This window comes from Oncorhynchus nerka, linkage group LG6 (assembly GCF_034236695.1).
Source record: "Oncorhynchus nerka isolate Pitt River linkage group LG6, Oner_Uvic_2.0, whole genome shotgun sequence".
Classification (NCBI taxonomy): Eukaryota; Metazoa; Chordata; class Actinopteri; order Salmoniformes; family Salmonidae; genus Oncorhynchus; species Oncorhynchus nerka.
Genome location: NC_088401.1, coordinates 31,920,657 through 31,948,652, shown reverse-complemented (window position 1 = coordinate 31,948,652; position 27,996 = coordinate 31,920,657). Strand labels below are relative to the sequence as shown.

Sequence of the window (27,996 nt, the reverse complement as noted above, 5' to 3'; positions counted from 1 at the left end):
GGCCTCCATCATTCTTAAATGGAAGAAGTTAAGAACCACCAAGACTCTTCCTAGAGCTGGTTGCCCGGCCAAACTGAGCAATCGGGGAAGAAGGGCCTTGGTCAGGGAGGTGACCAAGAACCCGATAGTCACTGACAGAGCTTCAGAGTTCCTCTGTGGAGATGGGAGAACCTTCCAGACAGACAACCATCTCTGCAGCACTCCACCAATCAGGCTTTTATGGTAGAGTGGCCAGACGGAAGCCACTCCTCAGTAAAAGGCACATGACAGCCCACTTGGAGTTAGCCAAAAGGTACTCAAAGGACTCTCAGACCATGAGAAACAAGATTCTTTAGTCTGGAGAAACCAAAATTGAACTATTTGGCCTGAATGCCAAGTGTCACATCTGGAGGAAACCTGGCCTACGGTGAAGCATGGTGGTGGCAGTATCATGTTGTGGAGATGTTTTTCAGTGGCATGGAGACTACTCAGGATCGAGGGAAAAATGAACAGAGCAAAGTACAGAGATATCCTTGATGAAAACCTGTTCCAGAGCGCTCAGGGCAGACTGGGGCGAAGGTTCACTTTCCAACAGGACAACGACCCTAAGCACACAACCCTAAGACAATGCAGGAGTGGCTTTGGGACAAGTCTCTGAATGTCCTTGAGTGGCCCAGCCAGAGCCCGGACTTGAACCCATCTCCGGAAAGACCTGAAAATAGCTGTGCAGCGACGTTCCCCATCCAACCTGACAGAGATTGAGAGATTCTGCAGAGAAGAATAGGAGAGCTTGGCAAGCTTGTAGCGTCATACCCAAAAAGAGTCGATGCTGTAATCGCTGCCAAATGTGCTTCAACTGAGTAAAGGGTCTGAATACTTATGTAAATGTCATATTTTGTTGTTGTTTTTAATAAATTTGAAAAAACATCTAAAAACCTGTTTTTGCTTTGTCATTATGATTGATGAGGGGAAAAAAACTATTTAATCCATTTTAGAATAAGGCTGTAACGTAACAAAATGTGGAAAAAGTCAAGGGGTCTAAATACTTTTCGAATGCACTGTAGGCAGGGGAGCTTTTCCCTGTTGTGACTGGGCAAACTGGGTTGCGTTAATAAGGACAGTGCTGCTTTGAGGAGGGGAATCGTGAACATCTTTGTCTCTCCAAGCAGCCATCCATAAATAATTCAGGTGTGGAGTTGAAGTAAGAAGTTTTGATGTCGCTGCATCTCCCCCTCTGCACCTTTATATGACTCACTGTGTTGAGACGCCTGAGGAGGGAGGCTGACAACTGTTGTCCTCCTCCGGGCAGGTCAGCTCTCCTCCTCAGGTTACACCATTAAATATTCACCATGTACCTTTGCATAATTTACCTCGTCAACATACTGGGAAAATTACTTGGAGAAACAGAGAGACATTGGAAGGTCTGTAATGATGACAGTTGATAGAAGGTGGGAAGGTTATTATGGGAATTATTGACCTTTTCTGAAGAGAGAATGTGAGAATAGCCTCCCATTTTGCCTCACTGGTTATGGTGAAAATGTGGCACAAACCAAATAGGCCCACTTTAGCATCTTTGGTGGCTTCTCTTCAAATGCTACATGGCCAACATGTTTCACCCTGACTCTTTTCAGAGGCCATGGCAATACTGCTGAACTTTTACAGAGTTGTAAATCCATAAAGTGAGGAGGAATGCCATCTGGAAGGTGTATGTAGTATCCCAGGGCAGGACCCTGGCGAGGTCTTCTGCTCTCTACTGATTTTAGATCAATGTTTTGGGAAAAGCTTGATTCTATGGCCTCTTGTCTGTTTAAATAAGAAAGATTATACGTTGTTGCTCTTTTGTGGCCAGTATAATGGTCCCCGTCATGTGATCCGGACTACAATTCCAGAGTGGTTACTGCTGCAGCCCGGGCCGGGCGCACATGGCGGCTCTTCCAACAGATGTTTTTAGTTTGTTTTGCAGTCTCTCTCTCTCTCTGAGCTGGGAGGCACAGAGCCAGAGAGGTGATCCATGACGCAAGCCTTTCCTTGTTGTTAAATGAACAAAAATGTGCTCTGTGTGGAGAAGCAGCAGGTAGCCTAGCGGTTGAGAGCGTTGGGCCAGTAACAGAAAGGTTAATGGTTCGAATCCCCAAGCTGACTAGGTGAAAAATCTGTCGATGTGCACTTGAACACGGATTGCTCCTATAAGTCGCTCTGGATAAGAGCGTCATGTAAAATGAGAATAAACATGGCTTGGTTGTAAAGATTCTTCTATTATTGTACTATAAACCTTCGGGGAGAGACGGGTGGAACTTCTAAATGCTACGACACATAGGCCATGACCAGCCATTCTGCATATTACGCTATCTATCTACGAAGAGAGAATATGCAAAAATGCGTCAACCATTTCGAACAACCATGCAGCATGTACTATCATGTAGATATGATGCACTATAATGTGCTATCGTGTAGATATAATGTACTATCATGTAGATAGTAACCGAAAGGTTGCAAGATCGAATCCCCGAGCTGACAAGGTAAAAATCTCTCGTTCTGCCCCTGAACAAGGCAGTTAACCAACTGCTCCTAGGCCATCATTGAAAATAAGAATTTGTTCTTAACTAACTTGCCTAGTTAAATAAAGGTAAAATAAAAAAAGAATAAAGAAAGATATCATTGGTCATTTAAGCATACTGTAAAGTCAAGTTACTATGGCTCTTTCTATGGGAAGGACTTCAGTTTCCTTGAGGACACTGTTGTAATAACTGATAATAACATTTCCATCACTATTGGGTGAGAAACAATAAACAGAGATTGTCCTACAGGTATATGTTATCCATTTGAAACCAAAGCTCTAGGCTACTTCAAGGTGTTTCTTCAGCCTCATTTCCAGAGGATGCAGAAACATCCTAACATCTTTCTTTAGTCCTCAGCACGCCTGGCAGTAGAGCGCATGACAGCAGAGCACATGACAGCAGAGCACATGACAATCCACTGTCTCTTAGCTTGAAGGAGTTGCACGGACTCAACGGATTCAAATTTCCAATCTCAGGAACTGCTCTCTCTCTCCTGCCTCCTTTCTTAAATGGAAGATGAAACCACTGACACTGTTGCCGCACTCCAAATGGCACTCTACTCCTTATGTAGTGCACTACCTTTGACCAGAAGTAGTGCACTATTTAGAGAATAGGGTGCCATTTGGGATGCAGCCTGAGATAACATGCAGAGGGAGATGAATGATTATCAGCATTGATCATCTGCCATGGCTGCCATTATATATACACTATATGAGAACATTAAACCAATGACTTCGAGAGAAACATAGACCTCTTTCTATTTTATTCAATGAAAAAAATGAGGTAATGAAATGAGGTAATGTGTCGGTTTTAACAGGGCATGCTGCTGCCCTTCTTTGATGTCCCATTATCTCATGGTAAAGCCAGTGCAGATGGGGGTGGGCTGAGAATGCATTGCTCTCCATGGTCTCCACCCGGATTCACCTGATTACACTCACCTCACTGATCAGACGTGCAATCCTGTGAGTGTGAGTGTGTTTGTGTGTGCATGTTTGCGCATGCGTGTGTAGGCTACTTGCCTGCGAGCTCTTCCACCACTGATTGTGATTGTAAGAACAGGCTTAGAAGGTTTAGAATCAGGCTGATGTTAACGCCATATGTGTGGAGGGAGACATTCTGATTCAGAATCATTGTAAATGTCAATATCTCTGTCAGAGAGTGGCTGGAAGCTGGAGGGTTTGCTGCTCCATCCATCCCTACCCCCACTCTGTGTGGAGACAGCCAGCACACTCCAATGCTACAGCCTGGCTGCTCTGCTCAGAGTTATGCAACAGAGAGAGACCAGCAAGCTGTAGGCCTAAAACACACCCTCCCTCCCTTCCCTCTCCTCTATCCTACCCAATCCTCCCCCTCTGCCTGGCAACACCAGCCAGCAGCAGTAGGAGAAAAACTAGCTCAATTGAACTGCACAGAATTAACATAGGCTTCAGTGTGAGCAAACCACAGAAGGCCATCATGACATCATCACTACACTATAAAAGCGAACCACAATTGTGCTGATCCTTTGGACACCATTATTGCATGTTGTAACAATGTAACAGCTAAGTTCTAGGACAGTAGGTCTTTGTGTTTTGTTTTTTAAACGACACATGTTCAAATGATTCGGTTTGGAAAGAATAGGATGCGTATTAACTGTTTTAAATAGGCCATTTTGCTTCTAATAGTCTGGGATTGTACAGGGACAAAGAACTGATCCCAACGCCTGTAAGGGACAGTAAACAGACATGTATTATAACATGGTCCTTGGTGTGCTGTTTGCTACAGTGTAAATGTTACAACGTTGCCAATAGCACCAGACAGTGCCAATTGATAACAGGCCGTTTATAATAATAGGCATGCAAATAAGTCTAATTCTAGCCATCACAATCTAACCTTGCTTGCCATGGTTGAATGCTCATCACAGAAATGTTGTTTTTGTATTGCTTGCACATCAGAACAGTGCTCTCTGTGTAGGACACTTTCTGAGGTTATTCTGCAGAATACAGTACAACTTTTGGCATTGGCTTGGGCATTTGGACACAGATGCAGAGTCTATTTGAACGACCAACTCTGGACCCTGCTACCACTATATGGAGTTTAGGATAATAACATGCATTGTATAATTTAAGTAGCCTGTGCCTCCTGAACCTATGTCATATCTGTGGTGGCATGATTCATCAATGCGCAATGGTCGCTCTTGCACGCAATTCCATCTGCAGCCATGGCTGACTCAATGTTATAACAAGCCTTACCTCTTCCAGAATGTTGACTGTGTTCCTACAGCTCTGCAAACGGGTCGTGAAGCTGGATGTGGTCGGAGAATTGTAGTCCTCGGTTGTCTCCGAGAGAAACTCGGACACCGATATTTGATCAGGCATCCTTCAGCAGGGAATCGCCCAGAAGAGGATGGCAAGAATTGTTGAGAAAATCCTAAATCATGAAAAAACAACTGCCGAGGAATATTACGTGTTGTCTAACCGTGTGTAACTGGGTGGAAAACTGATAGTTTAGGATACTAACTAGATAGCGAAATTACAAAAATGCGTCTCTTCTCGAATTACTTGTTTGGTTCTCCTATGACTTCACTGCCCCCAAGGGAAACGGGAATGGACACAAATTCTTCCCTTCCTCTCTTCTCCTCTCGCCCGAATCCCTTGCGCAAATAACCAAAACACAATCGCTTAATTACTGTCCTATGCTGCCTTGCTGTAAAATAGAATAGCGGATTCCATCATGTTTTGCTGATGTTCAATACGATACTTTCCCGATAATATTTTCTACAATCAGAAATATTTATGTGAAATCAATTATAATATGTGCTCTCTGTAATCGCTGAATTTCGTCTCTTTTCTTCTCTTCTCTCCGTTTCTCTTTCGAATGCAACGCTGTCTTGACATTCACAACCACTCTCCCTCCCGCTCTCTCGCTCTCTCTCTCACCCACCTCTGATGACGGAGACAAACAAGGAAGAACTCTGCGCATGTCTATGATCTCGGACATAATACTCAGAGACAATCCGCAGTAAAAAAAAACTACCTCTATTCGAGGGTGTACTGAAGTCATCGAATAATATGCTATGTGAAAAGGAAAATGTGTCCAATAATTAATATTCTAAGACTCTATTTGGCCTTTGCTATAGACAGTATTGTTTATGATCCTAAATGCCTATCTGCCTATATATATTTACCAGTCAGATATATATTTACAAATACCAATTGACTGTACTACTGTGTTATTAATTTTAAAAAATGGTACTTAATTATAAACATGTAAAATAGTTTATATTAATTGAAGCCTAAAGAAACGCATTAAAACATAATTTAGCTGATTGAAAAAAACCTCAATGGTGGCTCGTGTATTTATTATTGGGGAATTGCAGTCTATAAATACTTATCAGATCTATTGAGTTAAGGTACGAGGTCTGAAAAAGATTCATCCATAGGTAAAACAGTGATGGTAAATTACATTGAAGTGCGTGCCTGTAGTCTTGGAATGCCTGTAATTGTAGGGGTGCAACATTGAGAAAAAACATTGCTGGTGAATAACAAAAGTGTACCTATCAGATATGATAGGCTCTTGGTCAATTTACACTTACTACTAGACTAAAGCAATAGCACAAAGAAATATGATTGAAGGATTTTAGACACAAGAGAATAGTCTCTGAATATTATGAGGTGATACAATGTTTCAGTATCAACAGAATTTAGAGGGTCTTACCGACTCGGATTCCATAAAGAATCTTTAGATGAGAAATTTGACGGACGGGAAGAGGAGGATCTCATGACTTGACTGTCACCTTATAACCTAAATCAAATAAGAATCACATGAGCAGAGCTCTGTTGCTCTGTTGTAGACATCAGAGATTGTGGTATAGCCGGGGGGAAGAATCAAGATAACACAACAACACAAATTTGTATAAAAAATGGCTATAGGCAACTAATAGTATATTAATAAATCATTTGTACCACACAGGAATAGTACTCTGATGAGAAAGCATTGTTTTGCATACAGTAATACACATATTTTAAATAGGTTCATTTGTTAGCCAACATAAAAGTTCTAATTTCGGACTTATTGAAAATAATATAATGTCCATCTCTAACCCTTTGAAGTACCACTCATATTCCAAAGAAGAACATGGGCTATTACGCCACGCCTCAACTTACCGAAATCGATGCACATCAAATTTGGAATCTGAACAGTGTGAATGTCCTCTTGATTGATGCAGAAGAGAATACTTGCTGGGCGCATCATATCAGGCTCATGTTGAATAGTCAACCAACAGGGGTTCAGTAATGGCTATGCTTTTAAACTTAAGAGCTGAAAGGAGAGAGTGATGTCCTCTAGCAATGGATCCCGTGAAGATCAGTCACAGTGCGGGCAGGAAGGGAGAAACCCGCCATGTGAGCAGGAAAATAGCCACTTACAATGAGCTGGATCTAATGGTAGGCCTACAGGAACTGAGGAAACCCAGAAGGCACTCAAACAGGAAATGTGGGATCTGGGTAAACAGAAAAAGCCAAGAAGTTTCCTCGCTCCCTCGAGCTGATTTTAACTACAGCTGTTGTACCCAATGATGTATATAAACCCTGAATTGTTGATGCTATGTATTGGCCATTGAGAGGCTTTGAAGGCACTGGTCGGCCATATTTCAGATGGCACTCTCCAGTAGTAGCAGTCCTTCATAGGAATGAATGGAATTCTACAGTCTACAATTCTACAATGTTTCAAGGACAAAATTACATGTATATAAGTATTTTGTTGTTGTTGTGGGAACAGTAACATTAGTAATCTCAAAAAAATTATACTTTAAGGAAAATGTTTTAATATATGTTTTTATTTTTATGTTAAGCTCACATAATACAATTTAAAATTATGCATTAAGGTGTCTATTATAGAATAAATGTGTCAAAAAGTAGACAGTAATACATGCATTTCTTTTGCTTCCAAAATGTTTTTTAATTTTAAATTTTTAAAATTTGTTTTACAACACAGCGCCCCCTATCAGTTATTGAGTGTATATACACTCACCGGCCAGTTTATTGGATACACCACCCCATTCACGGAAATTGAAAAGCTCTTACAGACAGTGAGTCAAGTGGCCGTGTCTTATTATATAAAGCAGGCATACAGGCTTCGGGACATTCAGTTACTGTTCGATTGAATGTTAGAATAGGCAAAATGAGTGACCTAAATGACATTGAGTGTGATATGATCGTAGGTGCAAGCCCTCCTGGGCTTTTCACGCATGACAGTGTCTAGGGTGTCCCGAGAATAGTGCGACAAACAAAAAACATCTAGTCAGCGGCAGTCCTGTGGGCAAAATCAGCTCGTTTATGAGAGAGGTAAGAATCATGCAAGCTAACAGGCGGGCCACCATCAGACAAATAATGGCGCAGTACAACAGTGGTGTGCAAAACGTCATCTCGGAAGGCACAACTCGAAGATCCTTGTCACGTATGGGCTATTGCAGCACTGGGTTCCACTCCTATCAGCTAAAAACTAGAAGAAGTGGGCACGTAATCACCAACACTGGACAATTGATGAGTGGAAAACATTGCGTGATCTGTTGCGTCAGGCTGATGGCAGAGTCAGGTTTTGGCGTAATCAGCATGAGCCCATGGACCCATCCTGCCTGGTGTCGTATCACCGTCCAATCTGCAGCAACTGCGTGGTGCCATTGCGTCAGCATGGACCAACATCCCTGTGGAAAGTTTCCGACTTGTAGAATCCATTCCACAAATAATTTAGGCTGTTCTGGACGCAAAGAGGTCCGACCCAATACTAGATGGGTGTACCTAATAAACTGAATGTATAAATCATTGGTCATACCACTGAACAGGGCAAAAGTAAACCTATTTGTCAAGGTTATTACATTTACATTTGAGTCATTTAGCAGACACTCTTACAGTAGTGAGTGCATACAGGTTCATACAGGTCCACTGTGGGAATCAAACCCACAACCCTGGCATTGCAAGTGCCATGCTCTACCAACTGAGCCATATTATTTTTACGTGGTTATTGATGACAACCACAACCCCAATTTTCCTTGTTAAAAATGTTTATATATTTGACAAAAACTAAGAGTTCATTATTGGAAAAAATGTTTGTATAATTTTTGGGGGTTGTTCCAGTAACTGTCCTGTTTTTCACTGTGGTGACTGTCTGGCCGTGCTTTTGTGAGACGCAGAGTAGGTGAACGGATGATCTCTGCATATGTATTTCCCACCATGAAGCATGGATGAGGAGGTGTGACGGTGTGGGGGTGCTTTGCTGGTGACACTGTCCGTTTTTTATTTAGAATTCAAGGCACACTTAATCGGCACGGCTACCACAGCATTCTGCAGCAATACGCCATCCCATCTGGTTTTCGCTTAGTGGAACAGGACAATGACATGACAATTACCCAACACACCTCCAGGCTGTGTAAGGGCTATTTGACCAAGAAGGAGAGTGATGGAGTGCTGCATCGGATGACCTGTCCCCCACAATCACCCGACCTCAACCCAATTGAGATGGATTGGGATGAGTTGGACCGCAGAGTGAAGGAAAAGCAGCCACCAAGTGCTCAGCATATTTGTGAACTCCTTCAAGACTGTTGGAAAAGCATTCCAGGTGAAGCTGGTTGAGAGAATGCCAAGAGTGTGCAAAGCTGTCATCAAGGCAAAGGGTGGCTACTTTGAAGAATCTAAAATCTAAAATATTTTGATTTGTTTAACACTCTTTTGGTTACTACATGATTTCCAATGTGTTATTTCATAGTTATGATGTCTTCACTATTATTCTACAATGTAGAAAATAGTATAAATAATGAAAACCCCTTGAATGAGTAGATGTGTCCAGACTTTTGACTGGTACTGTATATAAAGACAATGATGAGAGGTTAACATGATAACACATCATTACCTGAAAAGTCTTGACTGAAAATTAAGCATAGACTGCATTTGACCGAGCTCTTTATGAATTTATACCCCGGCATATCATCTCAGAGAGTTAACCTTTTGCAGAGTTGCATTATCTCTGAAATCTTTTTAAATCAACAGCCCAGTGATCCAAGTCCACAAAACATCCATCATAGCCTCTGTCGACCCTGATTCCTTCCATGACTGTCTGGCCTCGCTTAGACACTATGGCTGTGATGGATGTGTAGGCCTAGGGGTGTGATCCTTTGTCTGTTCAATATTGTGGGATCCTTTGTCTGTACAATACTGTGGGAAGAATTTCCTCCATTGAGGCTAGGTTGAAGAAGGGTATATTTTGAACCTAGCATGGAGGACAGTAGATCATTCTATGCTATACTATTCTACTTGAGTTAAAGGTAGACTTAGCAACATGACATAGGTGCAGAAAGTAAACAGCAAAGTGGGTCAATTTCCGCAACAACTAAAAGCGTTGAAGCACGAGCCTCAAATTCCCCGCTGTTTTGGTGCGCTGCCTTTTATCTCGCTCATCTCAATATCAGCGGTTCTGCTCTTGGCAAAGTAATTCACAGAGTCTACGTTCAGTTATATTCTATTTATTTAAGTTCAGTTCTATTATATTTCATTTATTTCAGTCCAGTCCAGTTATATTTCATTCTAAAGTCAATGGTATCTAGTGACACTGTCTGTGGACAGGGACGGGTCTGTCCCCCTTGTGGTTATTCCGAACTGAAGGCTAACCGTCCTGCGGGTGAGTCTCAATAAAGTTTCATAACTTCAAACTCCTTTGCAGGAAGAATCGTCAGAGCTCGTGTTTCACACAACGGTTCGTTTATACCGCAATCAATCATGTAAGGAGGGGAGACATGTTATTATTTTTTGGGGAATAATAAATACAAAGTGGCATTTAATCTCTGGTTGTTAATCTCCCAACAGCTGTTTAAAAAAATCTTAGCAACAAACTTCGCGTGGGAGAAGAACGTGAGCGACTGCCAACTGTGTGATTGAATGGCTGAGGGCTCAGTCACAGGTAAAGTAGTTTAGCTAGCAGTTCGCTAACTGTCTAGCTAACTAGATTGCTCACTTCAGTTTTAAGTGGATAATCATTTAAGTATCTCTCATGCTATTTAGCCCAATCATAGCAAATGGAAATTCAAAGTGTAATTACAGGGTTTGTGTTGAGCTACCAATTTGCACTCAGCTAACGTTAGCAAGCTAGCTGGCAGTGTCACATCTCTCACTCACTCAGTAACCCAACATAGCAGGCGTAGAAAGACGCAAGAGCGGAGTTTCAGTGGAAACGTAAGTTAGGTTGACATACTGTATTCCTCAAACAGAAACCTCTGCTTTGTGCTAAGGGGGCTCACTCAGTTCAAGCGGGTCACTTCTGTAAAGTCTCCTTTTAGTGTGTTGCATTATGGGGATAACAACTGTCCTACAAGTCGACTGCATGAACTTTACAACCATGTGATTAAAGGTCTAATTAGTGTTTTTGTTTGACCCAGGCGAACGGGACCTTAAGACATGTCTGAAACTGGAAGCAACTTTTCCGAGATTGATGTATATAGTGTACAAATGAATATGATATGAGTCTCTTCTCCCCAATTGATAGAATTCTAAGCCCAAAGACGCAACATCGCGATACTTCCGGAAAGCTTGCGAAACAGACCAAGCAGGCAAGGCCAGGGTTTGAGAAGTTACATTCCTCCATAGTAGTTAATTTTGTCGAAATGTGAAGGCACAACCTAGATTCGAGCCAATGTCTTAAGTAGTTGAACATATTATTACTCCAACCTCAAAGTGACAATCTGACACCTTTTCATTTTTGTTAAAAACAATATATTCAGGTAAGGTTTAATGGCAGTTTGCATCCAATATGTTACATTACTACCACAACTGAACTACAGTATAGATCCATTACACTTTGTGATAGAAATGTGAAACATAATTTTTTTTTTTAATTACCATGCCAACTAACACTATACTCATTAAAACCCACCTCCTTATTCCAGTACTTTAACCCTATCTGATCCTACCCCAGGCCAACAGCTTGAGGATGGGACACTACCACTCAACACACCATGTAACTCTTCTGAAGTCATCTTGTACCCCCAAGTACTTTTATGTAGCTGACAACATCTATTTTCTGTGATTTACTTTCCATTTCTGCAGTGCAGTTGATAAACATTGCTATGAACACTAAGAAGCAAACCTTACTGAAGCATATCATTCATTGACGTATCCCTCTATGCTGGCACAGATCTACTATTCACAAGGATCCTCTCAGAATCTCACCCTTGACCTATCCTCTACTTTATTCACTGTTTTAGCATTCAGCACCTTCTGCACTACTCTGACTCTAGCCACCTCAACCTGCCTCTCTCGCACCATACACTTCCGATCCCCAGCAACATGGACACCCTTAAAGTTGAAGCACACAACTTTATCCACCGAAACTACCCATGCCAACTACCCACATCTTGGAATCTCCCTCCTACACACAGTTGCGACATGATCATAAACGTTTAACCATTCGCCACAAATGCTCTAACAGGTTAACTGATACATCCTAACATGACCTTGTCGGGTTAAGACTGACTCAAAAGGACTAACAGGGGCTTCTCTGTTTCACCATGCTCACCACCGGGTCTGCATCACACCAAACAACAGGTGTCACAGACACCAGGAATCTTCCAACTGCTCCTTAACGCTACCAAAGAAATCACTCCTTTCAATGGTGCCCTGTTCCTAATGAGCAAAGCGAGAAACCGATCTTGGCCCAGGTTGCATCGCATGGAGCGCCTGCTCCCTCTGATCTGAAGAAACACAAACAAACATAAGTGCACATCGGGTTACCTTCACCGACTCAACAGCACCCACCAACTTTTCCACCCAACCTGAAAACAACTATGGATCAGCCAAAAGGCCTGGTTCCACCCTCTTCAAAAAATCTCACTCCCTCTGGACCAAATGTGTCTTATCATAACTGTCCATCAATGCATTGCTTGGGCTCTGAGCTCTTCACAACACATTCTACCCCTTCCATTTCACCTCCAGAAGTCCGGCTCACTCTGTTTGAACTTGACATCAACCCTCCTCGACATACCCTCTCCCTTGTTATTGCTAGCTCCAACAGATTCAAACCCATCCTCTGCCTCCCTCAGTATTTTCAACCTCCCCTCTTTCCCTCATTCTCCTCCCTTAACTAATTACCTGACTCTTTAGCCTCCTCGAGAAACATGCTAAGCTCTGTACTGCCTCCACTTCAGACACACTACTCGTCTGTCACTACTTTATATCGAAGGAATGCCTTTGATTTGACGGCAGGCACATGCGCGAGATGACCGTTAGACCAGATCACGTGTTTCTATGCAGAAGTTTAGCGAGCCAACATTGCCATGACATTGCCTACTCGTGTGATCGGGGACTTTAGAAGCACTTTCTGCTTACCGTCATACGGTACTGTCTTTGGTACAATATACACACACAGCCTATTTTTAGTGTGTGATATGGGGGTTGGAGACATGTTTATTTCGACATAACAAACTTTGGCACACTGCCATGCTGCACTGAGCCTTGCTGTTGGAAAACCACATCCGTGTCAGACTTTCAGCTGTCGCAGATGCACGTCCCCCGACTTCACTCTTCGACTTTTGTCTGCAGTTGGTTGCTTCAGCCGTACCACTGAAACAAGCCCAGTGACTCACTTGCAATGCCGGCAGGCCCTTGATATGGTTTTGACTAGATGGGATGAAGTGTTTGTCAGATTTGACTTTTTGTAGCAGGTTAGGAGAATTTGGTTAAGGTTAGGAAAACAGTTAGAATTATGGTTAGCTAAAATGCGAAATAATTTTTTGATGTTAATTTGACAACCTGAATCCCTTCTAGCCCTTGAGATCCCAAGGCATTAAAGGTAGACTCAGCGACATGACATGGATGAAGAAAGTAAACCGAATAGTGGGTCAATTTCAACAACTAAGAGCATTGAAGTGCGTGGCTCAACTTCTCCACTGTTTCGGTGCCCTGGCTACAACGCTGTGAACCTGTGCATTTACAGTGTGTGAGCGAAGTCTTGCATTGCGCTCATCCCAATATCTCCGGTGATGCTCGTGGCAATGTCATTTCGCTGAGTATACCTTTAACAAGGCATTCTTCCTTATCCCAAGGATTCTCAGCTATAACAAGGATTGTCTATTGGACCATTTCGAGCCAATGAGAGGGCAGATGTGTGTGTGAACAACAGGCCATAGAGCTAGATAGGACTCATCTCCACCATTGTAGCGTGGGCTGTGCCAATGAACTCCATTTTAAAGTAGTACATGGTCTTCATTGGCTGATTACTCCCAACTCGTAGGAATCCCCACCTAGTTGACTACTTTAAAGTGGTGGAAGCCCTCAGTGGAATTGTCCATGCTAAAACAGATTATATCCATGATACGTCCTTAATCTTTCTCTATGACAACAGCCACAACTCCGATATACACTGAGTGTACAAAACATTAGAACACCTTCGAAATATTGAGGTGCACCCCTCCCTTTTGCCCTCAGCCCTCAATTCATTGGGGCATGGACTCAACAAGGTGTTGAAAGTGTTTGACAGGGATGCTGGCCCATATTGACTCATGCTTCCCACAGTTGTCAAGTTGGCTGGATGTTCTTTGGGTGGTGGACCGTTCTTGATACACAGGAAGGTGGTTGAGCAGCGTTGTAGTCCTTGTCACAAACCCTGGCACCTACTATCATACCCTGTTTACATTTACATTTAAGTCATTTAGCAGACGCTCTTATCCAGAGCGACTTACAAACTGTTCAAAGGCACTTAAGTCTTTTGTCTTGCCCATTCACCCTCTGAATGGCACACATACACAATCCATCTCAATTGTCTCAAGGCTTAAAAATCCTTATTTAACTTGTCTCCTCCCCTTCATATACACTGAAGTGGATTTAACAGGTGGCATCAATAAGGGATCATAGCATACACCTGGTCAGTCTGTCATGGAAAGAGCAGGTGTTCCTAATGTTTTGTACACTCAGTGTAAAGTCTTTTTATTTTATAAAATGTTTGCCGAAATGCCATGTGCGTCCACTTACAGTACCAGTCAAATTTTGGACACCTACTCAATCCAGGGTTTTTCTTTTCTTTTTACTATTTTCTACATTGTAGAATAATAGTGAAGACATCAAAACTATTAAATAACACATGGAATCATGTAGTAACGAAAAGAGTGTTAATCAAAATATATTTGAGATTCTTCAAAGAAGCCACCCTTTGCCTTGAGTACAGCTTTGCACACTCTATTTAGCATCTATAAATGGCCCAGGCCGCCCCTAGCCTTTCGCCCCCTCTTGACGGGGTAGATAAAATGTTTAGGTAGCTTGTGCCCAGAGTTCAGATATAGAGTTCCTATAAATAATAATACAGTGGGGCAAAAAAGTATTTAGTCAGCCACCAATTGTGCAAGTTCTCCCACTTAAAAAGATGAGAGGCCTGTAATTTTCATCATAGGTACATTTCAACTATGACAGACAAAATGAGAGAAAAAAAATACCAGAAAATCACATTGTAGGATTTTTAATGAATTTATTTGCAAATTATGGTGGAAAACTTCTGTTATTGACCAAATACTTATTTATCTCAATAATTTGTTATATACCCTTTGTTGGCAATGACAGAGGTCAAACGTTTTCTGTAAGTCTTCACAAGGTTTTCACACACTGTTGCTGGTATTTTGGCCCATTTCTCCATGCAGATCTCCTCTAGAACAGTGATGTTTTGGGGCTGTTGCTGGGCAACACAGACTTTCAACTCCCTCCAAAGATTTTCTATGGGGTTGAGATCTGGAGACTGGCTAGGCCACTCCAGGACCTTGAAATTCTTCTTACGAAGCCACTCCTTCGTTGCCCGGGCAGTGTGTTTGGGATCATTGTCATGCTGAAAGACCCAGCCACGTTTCATCTTCAATGCCCTTGCTGATGGTAGGCTTTGTTACTTTGGTCCGAGCTCTCTGCAGGTCATTCACTAGGTCCCCCCGTGTGGTTCTGGGATTTTTGCTCACCGTTCTTGTGATCATTTTGACCCCACGGGGTGAGATCATGCGTGGAGCCCCAGATCGAGGGAGATTATCAGTGGTCTTGTATGTCTTCTATTTCCTAATCAATTGCTCCCACAGTTGATTTATTCAAACCAAGCTGCTTACCTATTGCAGATTCAGTCTTCCCAGCCTGGTGCAGGTCTACAATTTTGTTTCTGGTGTCCTTTGACAGCTCTTTGGTCTTGGCCATGGTGGAGTTTGGAGTGTGACTGTTTGAGGTTGTGGACAGGTGTCTTTTATACTGATAACTAGTTGAAACAGGTGCCATTAATACAGGTAACGAGTGGAGGACAGAGGAGCCTCTTAAAGAAGAAGTTACAGGTCTGTGAGAGCCAGAAATCTTGCTTGTTCGTAGGTGACCAAATACTTATTTTACACCATAATTTGCAAATATATTCATTAAAAATCCTACAATGTGATTTTCTGGATTTTTTCCCCTCATTTTGTCTGTCATAGTTGAAGTGTACCTATGATGAAAATTACAGGCCTCTCATCCTTTTAAGTGAGAGAACTTGCACAATTGGTGGCTGACCAAATACTTTTTTGCCCCAAAGTATATATCGCTTATACCCTGCTCCCTTCCCTACTCTGCCAGTGTGGCCCATTTCATATACAGTCATTGCTGTGACCACATTATGTGAGCTGCATGTTTATTGAACTTTAGCCTGAGAAGCTGACTAGCTTCATAACTTAGGCTAGTACTGGTTGACTCATGCGCTAACCAGCTACCCAATTTTTATTTTATTTTTTACAATGGCTCTGGCCTTGCTCGTCTAAAGTCAGCCAGTAAGCATCTCAAACAAATAGCCAACATTGTTGCTTAATTCTCTGTAATGATAGTTGAGGCCAACTTAGCTAGATGACGTGCTCTCGTGTCAAAGTCCAGGCCGTCCTGAAGAGAATATCTCTCATACTCAGAGCTGTCATAGTCATAGCCTTGGCACGTGACTCCCAAGTCAACATTGTTGAACGTCTTGTCTTTGGAGTCACTTGTCAAGCCTGTCTTGCCTGCGTCTACACTGTAGTTATGATGCGGCTTCACAACTTTCATGCCAAGCCACTCACTAACAAGTAGGCTTTTTTTCTTCTTTTTTTATGCATAGACTCTCTGGATTTGAATCCAGATGAGACTTCAGCACGACAGAAATGTAACCAGCAGCAATCCAGGAGGGGTCGGAACAGAGAGGGCCACAACCGTAACTGGAGTGGTTCTAATAATTACGGCCCAGCACCGCAGCAACCGCAGCAAGGCCATTTTCACCATGGGGTCAAACAATCTCATGTCCATGACAATTCAACGGTCCCCGTACATTTCCATCCTCCTCCCTACCACCAAGAGGATGTATCAAGGGGTCGAGGAAGAGGAGGGGGAAGAGGGGCTAACGGTGGGGGAGGGGGCCGGGGCTCAAGGGGCCAGCCTCCAAGGTGGAACAGGCCTGGGGTTGACACTGGTCCCCCTGGCTTACCTAGGGGTCACCATGGACTGGGTGGTGGTGGTGGTGGTTACAGGCCTGGAACACCCCCCATAGACGGGCCTAGCTGGCGTCGAGGAGACCCTGGCGGCTGGAGTGTAGAGGTGGGGCCTGCCCACGAAGACCACCAGGACACCCGCCCTGAAAAACCCCGACGGTTCAGCAAGGAGCCGCGAAGAGAAGAGAGAGGTGCGAGGAGTGCGAAAGGACCTCCTCACTCTCTGGAAAAGCAGGAGAACCACGACAGCCACGCTACAGGAGGAGGAGGCTGGGACCCTGCTGAGCCCAGAGAAGAAACCCCACCATCAGAAATGGGGGCCAGAATCCGGAAAGGACGGAGACCCGAAGAATGGAACCCCCACGTCGACGCTCAACAGAAATTCCCTGAGCCCAAGCGACGCCAGGGGCCTATCAAAGAATATCCCCAGGAGAAGGACCATGAGAGGGGAGCCAGAGACATCCCCTCTGGCCATCGTGATAAACTGGGCTCTGGCACTGAAGAGGAGCCCAGCTGGAGGAGTCAGGGGAGAGGCCAGGCGAGACGCACCCCCCTACAGGACAGAGGCCAGAGGAGAACACTCAACTCAGACCACAGGCCTGGACAGAAGAGGTGGGACAACGTGCCCAACAAGAGCAAGGAGACTCAGACAGGTGAGAGGGCGAAGTTTCACGGTTTTTCAAAAAGTCCCACAGTAAAAAAATAAATAATTGTGAATGAGTTTGTTCTGAAAGTAGTTATGTTAGTGTGTGTTCCAAATGGCACCCTATTCCCCACATAGTGCACTACTATGGGTCCTGGTCCAATAGGATCCATTTGAGAAGATGTCATGCTTTTGGTCTTGTCTCTCTCCTCCATATCTGTCCAGGTTGCCTGATCGAGCAGCTGTCTGAGGAGAAGTATGAGTGCATGGTGTGCTGTGAGGTGATCAGAGTCATGGCTCCAGTCTGGAGCTGCCACAGCTGCTTCCACGTCTTCCATCTCAACTGCATCAAGAAGTGGGCCCGCTCCCCAGCCTCCCAGGCAGACGGTAGGCCTAACAGTCCCTCCAGCTCTTCATTTATTCATGACTTTCAACACAATAGTCTTCCATAGATGGGCACAATGCTTCCCCCACACAGACAATACAGGAATGCAAATTCTGCTCGACAGATGGTACTGCTGTACATTGATGATGCTACAATATCACTGTAGCAAAAATGTGGCCCCAGTGACCTTACATTATTTTAAATATTTAAGATATTACAAAAATTAACTAGGCAAGTCGATTAAGAACAAATTCTTATTTACAGTGACGGCCTACAAGAAGGCCTCCTGCGGGGACGGGGGATTAAAAATATAAGACGACACAACACTACATAAAGAGAGAACGAAGACGACACAGCATGGGTGACGCAGTGGTCTAAGGCACGACATCTGTGCTAGAGGCGTCACTACAGAACCTGGTTCGATTCCAGGCTGTATCACAACCGGCTGTGATTGGGAGTCCCATAGGGCGGCGCACAATTGGCCCAGCGCTGTCCGGGTTGGGGTTTGGCCGGAGTAGGCCGTCATTGTAAAAAAAATATATATATTCTTTACTGACTTACCTAGTTAAATAAAAAACATATGACAACACTGCATGGTAGCAAAGCATGACAACAGCATGGTAGCAGCACGAAACATGGTACAAACATTTGGGCACAGACAACAGCACAAAGGGCAAGAAGGTAGAGACAACAATACATCATGCAAAGCTGCCACAACTGTCAATAAGAGTGTCCATGATTGAGTCTTTGAATGGAGATAAAACTGTCCAGTTTGAGTGTTTGTTGCAGCTCGTTCCAGTCGCTTGCTGCAGAAAACTGAAAAGAGGAGCGACCCAGGGATGTGTGCGCTTTGGGGACCTTTAACAGAATGTGACTGGCAGAACAGGTGTTGTATGTGGAGGATGAGGGCTGCAGTAGGTATCTCAGATAGGGGGAGTGATGCTTTAGAGGGTTTTATAAATAAGCATCAACTAGTGGGTCTTGTGAGAGTATACATAGATTACCAGTTTACAGAGGAGTGTATATAGTGAAGTGATGTGTCCTATAATGAGCATTGGTGGCAAGTGTGATGGCTGAATAGGAAAGAACTGCTCGAGAGCACCCTTTCCTGCCGATCGTCTCCGTGATCTAGCATGGGTGGGTCGGTCATCTGAATCGTGGTTAGTTTGGCAGCTGGGGTGAAAGAGGAGTGATTACAGTAGAGGAAACCAAGTCTAGATTTAACCATAGCCTGTAGCTTTGATATTTGCTGAGCGAAGGACAGTGTACTGTCTAGACCTACTCCCAAGTAGTTGTATAAGGTGACTACGTCAAGCTCTAAACCCTCAGATGTAGTAATCACACATGTGGGGAGAGGGGCATTCTTCTTACCAAACCACATACCCTTTGTTTTGGAGGTTTTCAGAACTAGGTTAAGGGTAGAGAAAGCTTGTTGGACACTAAGAAAGCTTTGTTATTGAGAATTTAACACAAAATTAGGGGAGGGGCCAGCTGTGTATAAGACTATCATCTGCAGATAAATGGATGAGAGCTTCTTACTGCCTGAGTTATGTTGTTGCTGAAAATTGAGAAGAGCGTGGGGCATAGGATCAAGCCTTGGAGTACTCCTTTGGTGACATGCAGTGTCAGCTAATGTGCAGAGATCTAGAAATCTAATAAACGTTTACTGGTCGGTTACACTGATTTGCAGGCATTCTAGCAGGTGCAGCAAAATGCTTATATTAGTAGCGCCAACAGTGCAGTAGAATGTCTCGCAAATAATACAAAATCTAAACAAGAAATCACAGAACAAGTCCAATTACCAATAAAGAGTAGATATTAGTGTGAGCATGTGTCAGAATCCAGAATATAAAAACGTGGTGTGTTTAGACAGTATATCATTTGGAAGGAAGATGGTATGTACAGCAGTAGGTATATTAGGATGAGCTATGTTGAGAATACAGTATATACATGCATGATGAGTAAACAAAAGTATATAAAACAGAATGAGGTGACCAGCGTTCAATGACTCTAAATACATGGGGAATTAATCTCAAGGTTCAGGGCAGAGTACCGGACTGTTAGCTGTCTAGTGATGGCTGTTCAACGGTCTGATGGCCTGGAGATAGAAGCTGTTTTTCAGTCTCGTGGAGCTTGGACGATAAACCGAAAGTTATCAACACGATCACTTATCGCAGGCATTTTGCTGAGAATGTTCATTATGATAAGTAGCCTATACCAGAGAAATGTGAAGCTTCAAATGAAATACATTTGCTAATATGGGTGATTGTTAATGGGCCAATTGATTGCTGCAACCATCAAATTAGTAGTTTAATTTTTATTTTATTTTACTTTACTTATTTACTCATAAGATCAAACACCTTTTTTTTTTCTTAACTGCATTGCTGGTTAAGGGCTTGTAAGTAAGCATTTCACTGTAAGGTCTACTACCCCTTTGGTATTTGGCGCATGTGACAAATAACATTTAATTTATTTTTAATTTGACCTTTTATTTAACTAGGCAAGTCAGTTAAGAACCAATTCTTATTTTCAATGACGGCCTAGGAACAGTGGGTTAACTGCCTTGTTCAGGGGCAGAAAGACAGATTTTTACCTTGTCAACTTGGGGATTCGTACTTTCAACCTTTTCAGTTACTAGTCCAACCATCTAACCACTAGGCTACCTGCCACCCCAGGAAAGGGAAGGGGGTTACCTAGTTAGTTGCACAACTGAATACGTTCAACTGATATGTGCCTTCCGCATTTAACCCAACCCCTCTGAATCAGAGAGGTGCGGGGGGGCTGCCAGGATAGATGATAGCAGTGTGTGAACAGACTGTGGTGGCGGAGGTCCTTTACAACTTAGAGTACAACCTAAGATATATTGTGACTCACCATTTAGCTGATGAAGTGCTTTGTACATTGGTCTATGTGAAATGCAAACTTTGCTCTCACTTGCAGAAACAAATGATGGGTGGCGGTGTCCGGCCTGTCAGAATGTTGTCTTCCAACCCCCGAACGTCTACAAGTGCTTCTGTGGTAAGGGATTCGCTAATAGCCAATTTGAGCCATTATTCCTACCCTGTCGTGCATCCCTAGTCTTTCGCTCTCTTTGAGATGCTTTGTGTATTAGAGCTAATTATTAATCTCAATGACACTAACCTGGTAAAGGTCACATAAACAAGTAGTAGGAATCAATGTCCTTGTCCTGATTTCTGGAGTTAGTTCCCTGTACTGTTTAATTATTCTGCCATGATTGACAGGCAAAGCGACCAACCCAGAGTTCCAGCGTAGTGAGATCCCACACAGCTGTGGGGACATGTGTGGGAAGAAGAGGAGCGGAGCAGACTGCAAGCACCCCTGTAACATGTGAGCCACAACCCAACACATGCATAACCCACCACCACATAACAATCTGCTGTTCTACAACATGAAGTGGTTGTCTTGATTGTGTCCCCTGTGGTTGTTGCACTTTCGAGCCCTGGACACAATTTTGGTTGCATATGCTCCTAAATATTTTTGCTTGGGTGCACCAGTGCCTAGAAAACAAATCACCCAGATAAATTGTTGTAATGACTAGGCTTTGCTCTACCGTTGTTTCTGAGTGTCCTAGAGCGCATATATTTGTTAGCATCATGGTTCTACCATTACTACAGCGGAAACGTTTCTAGCCCAAATAGATCAAAAGATATTACCCTTTTTCCCGGGGCAATGTTTTTTTTCTTCCTATGGCGGATTGGTGGGGGCCTCATTTTACGTTCAAAAACCATGTCGCGGGACATTCTAAAACCACTCTGTGGCTATTTTGCTTACACCTTGTTCAGTCATGTTACCTCATTAGCTAGCTAGCAACCTGGTAACTTTACTAGTAGGCTATATCGGAACATTTGGGGGGCACAGAAACAAATAATCTTCTTTAGAAGATCAATGATTATACTAATGAATGTCTCCTTCATGTCATCACTCAAACTTGATGTACTTAAGAAAGTGTACAATTGTCACTAATGCGTCTCGATAGGAAAATGGTGATTTTACACAATGTAGAAACCTAATATTCCACAAATGACTGCAATTTCAATGACATGTATTAAGCTTTTTATAATAAACAAATGTAATTACAGGGTTACTTAATAGTTTTAGGGCACAAAATGTGCATCAAGTGCACTATCTAGAATTTATAGACCCAATAGACGATCTCAATTGTTAAATTTTTTTTTTTTTTTTTTTACCTTTTATTTAACTAGGCAAGTCAGTTAAGAACAAATACTTATTTTCAATGATGGCCTAGGAACAGTGAACTGCCTGTTCAGGGGCAGAATGACAGATTTGTACCTTGTCAGCTCGGGGGTTTGAACTTGCAACCTTCCGGTTACTAGTCCAACGCTCTAACCACTAGGCTACGCTGCCGCCCCGGCAGTTTGTGTTACTCCAAAGTTAATCAGTGGGAGGAAAATTGCTTTATTCAAAGAGGACAAATCATATGGGGAGGTAGATGGTCATTCTCCCCTGTCCTCAGGGATGCTCTCCAGTGATTCTCTCCCCAGAACAAAGGGACAGCATGTAGTTTCATAACCCAGGCCTAGCCTGTGGTTGACCAATTAGGATTCCTTGCAATAAAACTAGCCAATGGCCAAATAATAAATATAATGGCCAAAGTATCCTATCCTACACTCCCCCCTAGACCATTCAAAAATATATATACTTAATGTCTTTTTAGAAAACATGAAAAAATAGGCAGTATAAAAAAACATTAGTAGTAAGCATGAAGTCATTCACATTAAACACCTTGCTTTTCTATAAAACACAAAGGGTACATTATTTCTTATTGTAACAGCAAGTACAGACTTCAAACAAAATGAAAGAAAATAGGTATTAACGGGTATAATGATGTCCCGATTCCTACCACATCCTGTATTAGGAGGAAACTCACACAAAAAAGACAATATTCAATTGTACTATTGACAAGGTAATCATTCATCAAGTCCTTTAAGTGACAAGCTCTTCCACACTGGTATCAGTCCCACATAGATAACTATTAAATATAATGTTCTGACAGTCTGCCGGTCGTGAGGAATTCTTCTTCCGTTCCACTGGCTGCACTTCACCGGTGATCTTGTATCATTTCAGGTACAGTCCTTGAACCGAAGACACTAGATTCCTATCTGTAATGAAGGAAACAAAAAGTGAAGTAACGTCCTGTTTTCCAGAAAAATTTATATTTCACATAGATTTCCCTAAGTAAGCATGTCCCAATTTTCAAGAAAATGTTGGACATTTCACCAAGATATCCCTAATATGATTACTGCGGTGTACAACATAGAAGCTTATCAGTTTCTGATCATTTTTACTCTGCTTCTTCACCCGGGATTGGCCCCAGATTGCTTATCAAGCAGTTCTTTATTCTCCAGGCTCCGCTTTGTCATCAAAATGGACAACCTTGCAATGAGTAAAGTGTATCCGCCGTGATTTTCCCTGGACTGTTACTGCTGACCTCGCTATGAGCAAAACTTGATAAGGACCTTCCCATTTTGGCACTAATGTGTCTCTTACATAGTTTTTAACATCACCCACTGTCCTGGCACTACGTCATGTCACCCCTTGGGAGTTATTCCCCACACCTCTTTTACTTGTCTTTCTGCTTCCCCTACTGCTTTAGAGTTGTATGCAATAGTTAAGCATTGTCACTCCATAAAGAGAACGTCCGCTTTTCTCAAATCTAACGTGCCTGGTAGTGACATGGGTCCATTGTAGTAACTACCCATGCCCAAACCTGCCTCTCACACCCACCTCCACACTGCTTGAACCGTCTGTGTATAAGATGAAACTCAGGGTTTTCCAACGGATGACTATAAACCCATCGGAGAGCTGATCCAAAACCGTCTCTTAACAGTCGTGTCCAAGTAATGTGGTATCTGTAGGATACATCAGAGGAACTGGATTACATGGTGTCTTTTCAGCTATACCCATGTCCCATAGTTCTTTAATCACTACTTTATTAGCGTCCATAGCTTCCTTGCTAATGGGGATATTGTTTTGTGCAAGGTGGGGTAACACCTGTCCAGCACAGTGGTTTTGTATCCAGAGTTCCACACACATTTTTCTTCATAGTCCAAATATTATGGTTCTGAACTGTAGATCCCTGCAGTTGTCTTAATTTGCCACGTCACCTTCCCTTCAGAAATGTTCAATGTGGAGTCAAGTTGCATAATAAAGTCAAGGCCTAACAGGTTGTTCAAATGACCCCTGCATCAATCTTCATTGGCCCAATAGAAATTGATAATTGTTTGGTCTGTTTCATATGTTGTCGTCCACTCCTGTTGCTCTCATCTTGTTGCCCGTGTACTGAGAACATATGTTTTGCATAAGATATGTGCAATACAGTGACTTCAGCACCCGAATCTTCAAAATAATCTACTGCAACGTTGTTAACCATCATGTTCACATATATTCCATCCGATTTCATGTACAGCAGATGGGACCTAAGAGGGAGTCCATTAGTTTACCTCCACAGCATCCAGCAAACTCTGCTGCTGAGACGGAGAGAGCTTCTTAAATTTCTGCATCAACATTGTGTCATTGGGGCTGTTGTCTTGATTCCATTTTCCCTTAGACGGACCCTGCTTCTCCTGGCCACTTCTCATAAATTCACTTTTCCTTTTCCGACATTTTCGTTGCCAGTGATCAGAAAACCTGCAATAATGACATACACCAGGTTTCTCTACTGCTGATTGAATGTTGTTGGTTTCACTCGGAACCTGTACAACTCTAACATCCGGTTTAGCCTGTCGATGACGTCGCCGTAGTTCTCTCCCAGTCATTAGTTGTGGAAACAAACGTTTTTTTGCATGGATTGCATCAGCTGATGAGTGATTACACTCAATTCTTCCAAAAAATGGGTCATTTTCATCTTCCATGTCAGGTAACCCACTGTGTCACACCACCTCTGCTCTAAACTTTTCTTCAAATTCAACAAACGGTTATTTCGTTTTTTGAACACATTTGGTTTTCTCTCTCCACTTGGTGGTTGCATTGGTCAGACCTTTAAGGAAAGCATGTATGGCTCTCCATCCATCGGCCACTTCTTGCTCTTCACCACCCACAGCTCTATAAACCTTTTATTCAAGTACACCATGTTCACGGTTGTTCAAAACAAAGGCTAGTAACTGTAACCCATCATAAGGATGTAGATTGTGGAGTTTCTTATAACGCTTCAAATGGTCCCACGTTTTCATACCCACTTCTCCGTGATGTTCCAAAGTATTTGATCGTTCATCCAACTGTTTTGGAGATGCTGATTTATGTGTGAATGCTGTCGCCTGAGGTTTCTCTTTACTACCTTTTACAGCTTGTGTTCTGGATGGCCTAACACATCGTTCGTCACCGCTGTCTGTATCTGTTGACCCAAAGCCAGGCAGTGCTGACCAGATGCTTGAAACCCGATCATCCTTGTGCAACTCAGCCTGAGGGTGGATTGAAGAAACAAATGGTCCTCCACATGTTGGAGCCAAGTCTGTTTTTACGGCCCTTGCCTGTAATTGTTGAATTTCTTCTTTCAAGGTTTTGATGTGTTCACCCAAGAGCTTTCAAACTTTCTTTCTCTCTGCAATGTCCTGTCATGATTCTCCAGAAGAAAAAAATCTCATCCAGTTCTCTTTCTTCGGCTATTACAGTTAAAGACCATCGTGCCTTTGTCAGGGAATTAGATATGTTCTGTATTTTTGACCCATGCTTTTTGTGTATCAGACAGATTCCATCTTTGTCAACAATGACGGAATATCTTTCTCTTGCCTACACTTCTCTACTTTGAAATGGTTCTTCATATCACTAGACTAAATTTAAAATATTTTTTATTCTCACATCCGGAGGAGCTATTCGACCCTTTTCCAGAGTGATTTTGTCACTTAACAATGGCATTATATTAACTTCAAAAGTTATATAGTATATATATATAAACTCAGCAAAAAAGGTTTCCTTTTTCAGGACCCGGTCTTTCAAAGATAATTCGTAAAAATCCAAATAACTTCTCACATCTTCATTGTAAAGGGTTTTAACCTGTTATGGCTGCAATACTGGGATCGATATATAACTACCAGTGAAAATAGAGGGCGCCAAAATTCAAACCACAAATCTCATAATTACAATTCCTAAAACATACATGTGTTTTATATAATCTTAAATCTATTTTCATTGTTAATCTCACCAAAGTGTCCGATTTCAAATAGGTTTTTCAGCGAAAGCACTACAAACGATTGTTAGGTCTCCACCAAACCACAATAAGCACAGCCATTTTCAGCAAAATATAGCCTTCACAAAAACCAGAAATAAAGACAATTAATCACTAACCTTGAATTATCTTCATCAGATGACACTCATAGGTCTTCATGTTACACAATACATGCATGTTTTGTTTGATAAAGTTCATATTTATATAAAAAAATCTGAGTTTACATTGGCACGTTAGATTCACTAGTTCCAAAAACATCAAGTGATTTTGCATAGCCACATCATTCAACAGAAATACTCATCATAAATGTAGATGATAATATAGTTATACACATGGAATTATAGATATACCTCTCCTTAATGCAACCGCTGTGTCAGATTCGAAGAAACATTTCAAACTAAGTACAGAATCAATCATTAGGATGTTTTTAACATATAGCTTCAATAAAGTTCCAACCGGAGTATTCCTTCTTGTCTTCGTTGAGTCATGGAACGCAAGTGACTACCATGAGGAAAAAGTGGGATCACAAAATGGCTGCTTGATGGACAGCCGATATATTCACTCCCACAACAACATAGAAGCCTCATTATAATTTATATTGATGGTTGATTTCTATTGATCTAGTGGAACCGCTAGGCAGTGCAACATCATATCTCAAGGGGATTTCATTGGGGACTCTGGTGAATACATACAAGCTCAGATTTCTGACTTCCTGTTTTGATTTCAACTCAGGATTTTGCCTGCTAATATGAGTTCTGTTATACTCACAGACATCATTCAAACAGTTTTAGAAACTTCAGTGTTTTCTATCCAATACTAATAATAATATGCAAATATTAGCAACTATGACTGAGGAGCAGGCCGTTTGATATGGGCACCTTTTCATCCAAGCTACTCAATACTGCCCCTGCAGCCATAAAAAGTTAAACACTGTTTCCCATGTTTGTTCAATGAACCATAAACAATTAATGAACATGCACCTGTGGAACGGTTGTTAAGACACCAGTAGCTTACAGACGGTAGGCAATTAAGGTCACAGTTATGAGAACTTAGGACATTAAAGAGGCCTTCCTACTGCCTCTGAAAAACACCAAAAGGAAGATGCCCAGGGTCCATCCTCATCTATGTGAACTTGCCTTAGGCATGCTACAAGGAGGCATAAAGACTGCAGATGTGGCCAGGGCAATAAATTGCAATGTCTGTACTGTGAGACACCTAAGACAGCGCTACAGGGAGACAGGACAGACAGCAGTCCTCGCAGTGGCAGACCACGTGTAACAACACCTGCACAGGATTGGTACATCCGAACATCACACCTGTGGGACAGGTACAGAATGGCAACAACTGCCCGAGTTACACCAGGAACGCACAATCGCTCTATCCGTGCTCAGACTGTCCACAATAGGCTGAGGCTGGACTGAGGGCTTGTAGGCCTGTTGTAAGGCAGGTCCTCACCAGACATCACCGGCAACAACGTCGCCTAGGGGCATAAACCCACCGTCGCTGAACCAGACAAGACTGGCAAAAGGTGCTCTTCACTGACGAGTCGCGGTTTTGTCTCACCAGGGGTGATGGTCGGATTGGCGTTTATCGTTGAAAGAATGAGCGTTACACCGATGCCTGTACTCTGGAGTGGGAGCGATTTTTGGTGGTGGAGTGTCAGACCTTCCCAGTCCATGACGGTCACCGCATCATCGGACTGCGCTTGTTGTCATTGCAGGCAATCTCAACGCTGTGCGTTACAGGGAAGATGTGGTACCCTTCCTG

At 42.6% G+C, this 27,996-nt stretch overlaps 2 protein-coding genes across 5 annotated transcripts in view; one reads left to right on the top strand and one right to left on the bottom strand.

The window, feature by feature from the left end:
• LOC115130349 (arf-GAP with SH3 domain, ANK repeat and PH domain-containing protein 1-like) overlaps nt 1-6,851 on the bottom strand; it is a 68,600-nt gene extending 61,749 nt beyond the window's left edge. For 2 of the 3 annotated variants that reach the window (XM_065019515.1, XM_065019516.1), the window contains exons 1-3: nt 6,683-6,851; nt 6,234-6,320; nt 4,769-4,895 (exon numbers count right to left, since the gene is read on the bottom strand). In XM_065019515.1, coding sequence (XP_064875587.1) covers nt 4,769-4,895; nt 6,234-6,298 — 192 coding nt within the window. In that variant the 5' untranslated portion in view covers nt 6,299-6,320; nt 6,683-6,851. The remainder of the gene's footprint in view (nt 1-4,768; nt 4,896-6,233; nt 6,321-6,682) is intronic. The other variant, XM_065019514.1, reaches the window with a different exon arrangement.
• Nucleotides 6,852-10,192: 3,341 nt separating this feature from the next.
• Nucleotides 10,193-27,996, top strand: part of LOC115130348 (transcriptional repressor NF-X1-like) — a 29,971-nt gene continuing 12,167 nt past the window's right edge. Inside the window, exons 1-6 of one of the 2 annotated variants that reach the window (XM_029661403.2) lie at nt 10,193-10,262; nt 10,373-10,466; nt 16,632-17,651; nt 17,867-18,028; nt 20,967-21,044; nt 21,269-21,374. In XM_029661403.2, the coding sequence (XP_029517263.1) occupies nt 10,445-10,466; nt 16,632-17,651; nt 17,867-18,028; nt 20,967-21,044; nt 21,269-21,374 (1,388 nt within the window). In that variant the 5' untranslated portion in view covers nt 10,193-10,262; nt 10,373-10,444. Of the gene's footprint in view, nt 10,288-10,372; nt 10,467-16,631; nt 17,652-17,866; nt 18,029-20,966; nt 21,045-21,268; nt 21,375-27,996 lie in introns of both variants that reach the window. The other variant, XM_029661404.2, reaches the window with a different exon arrangement.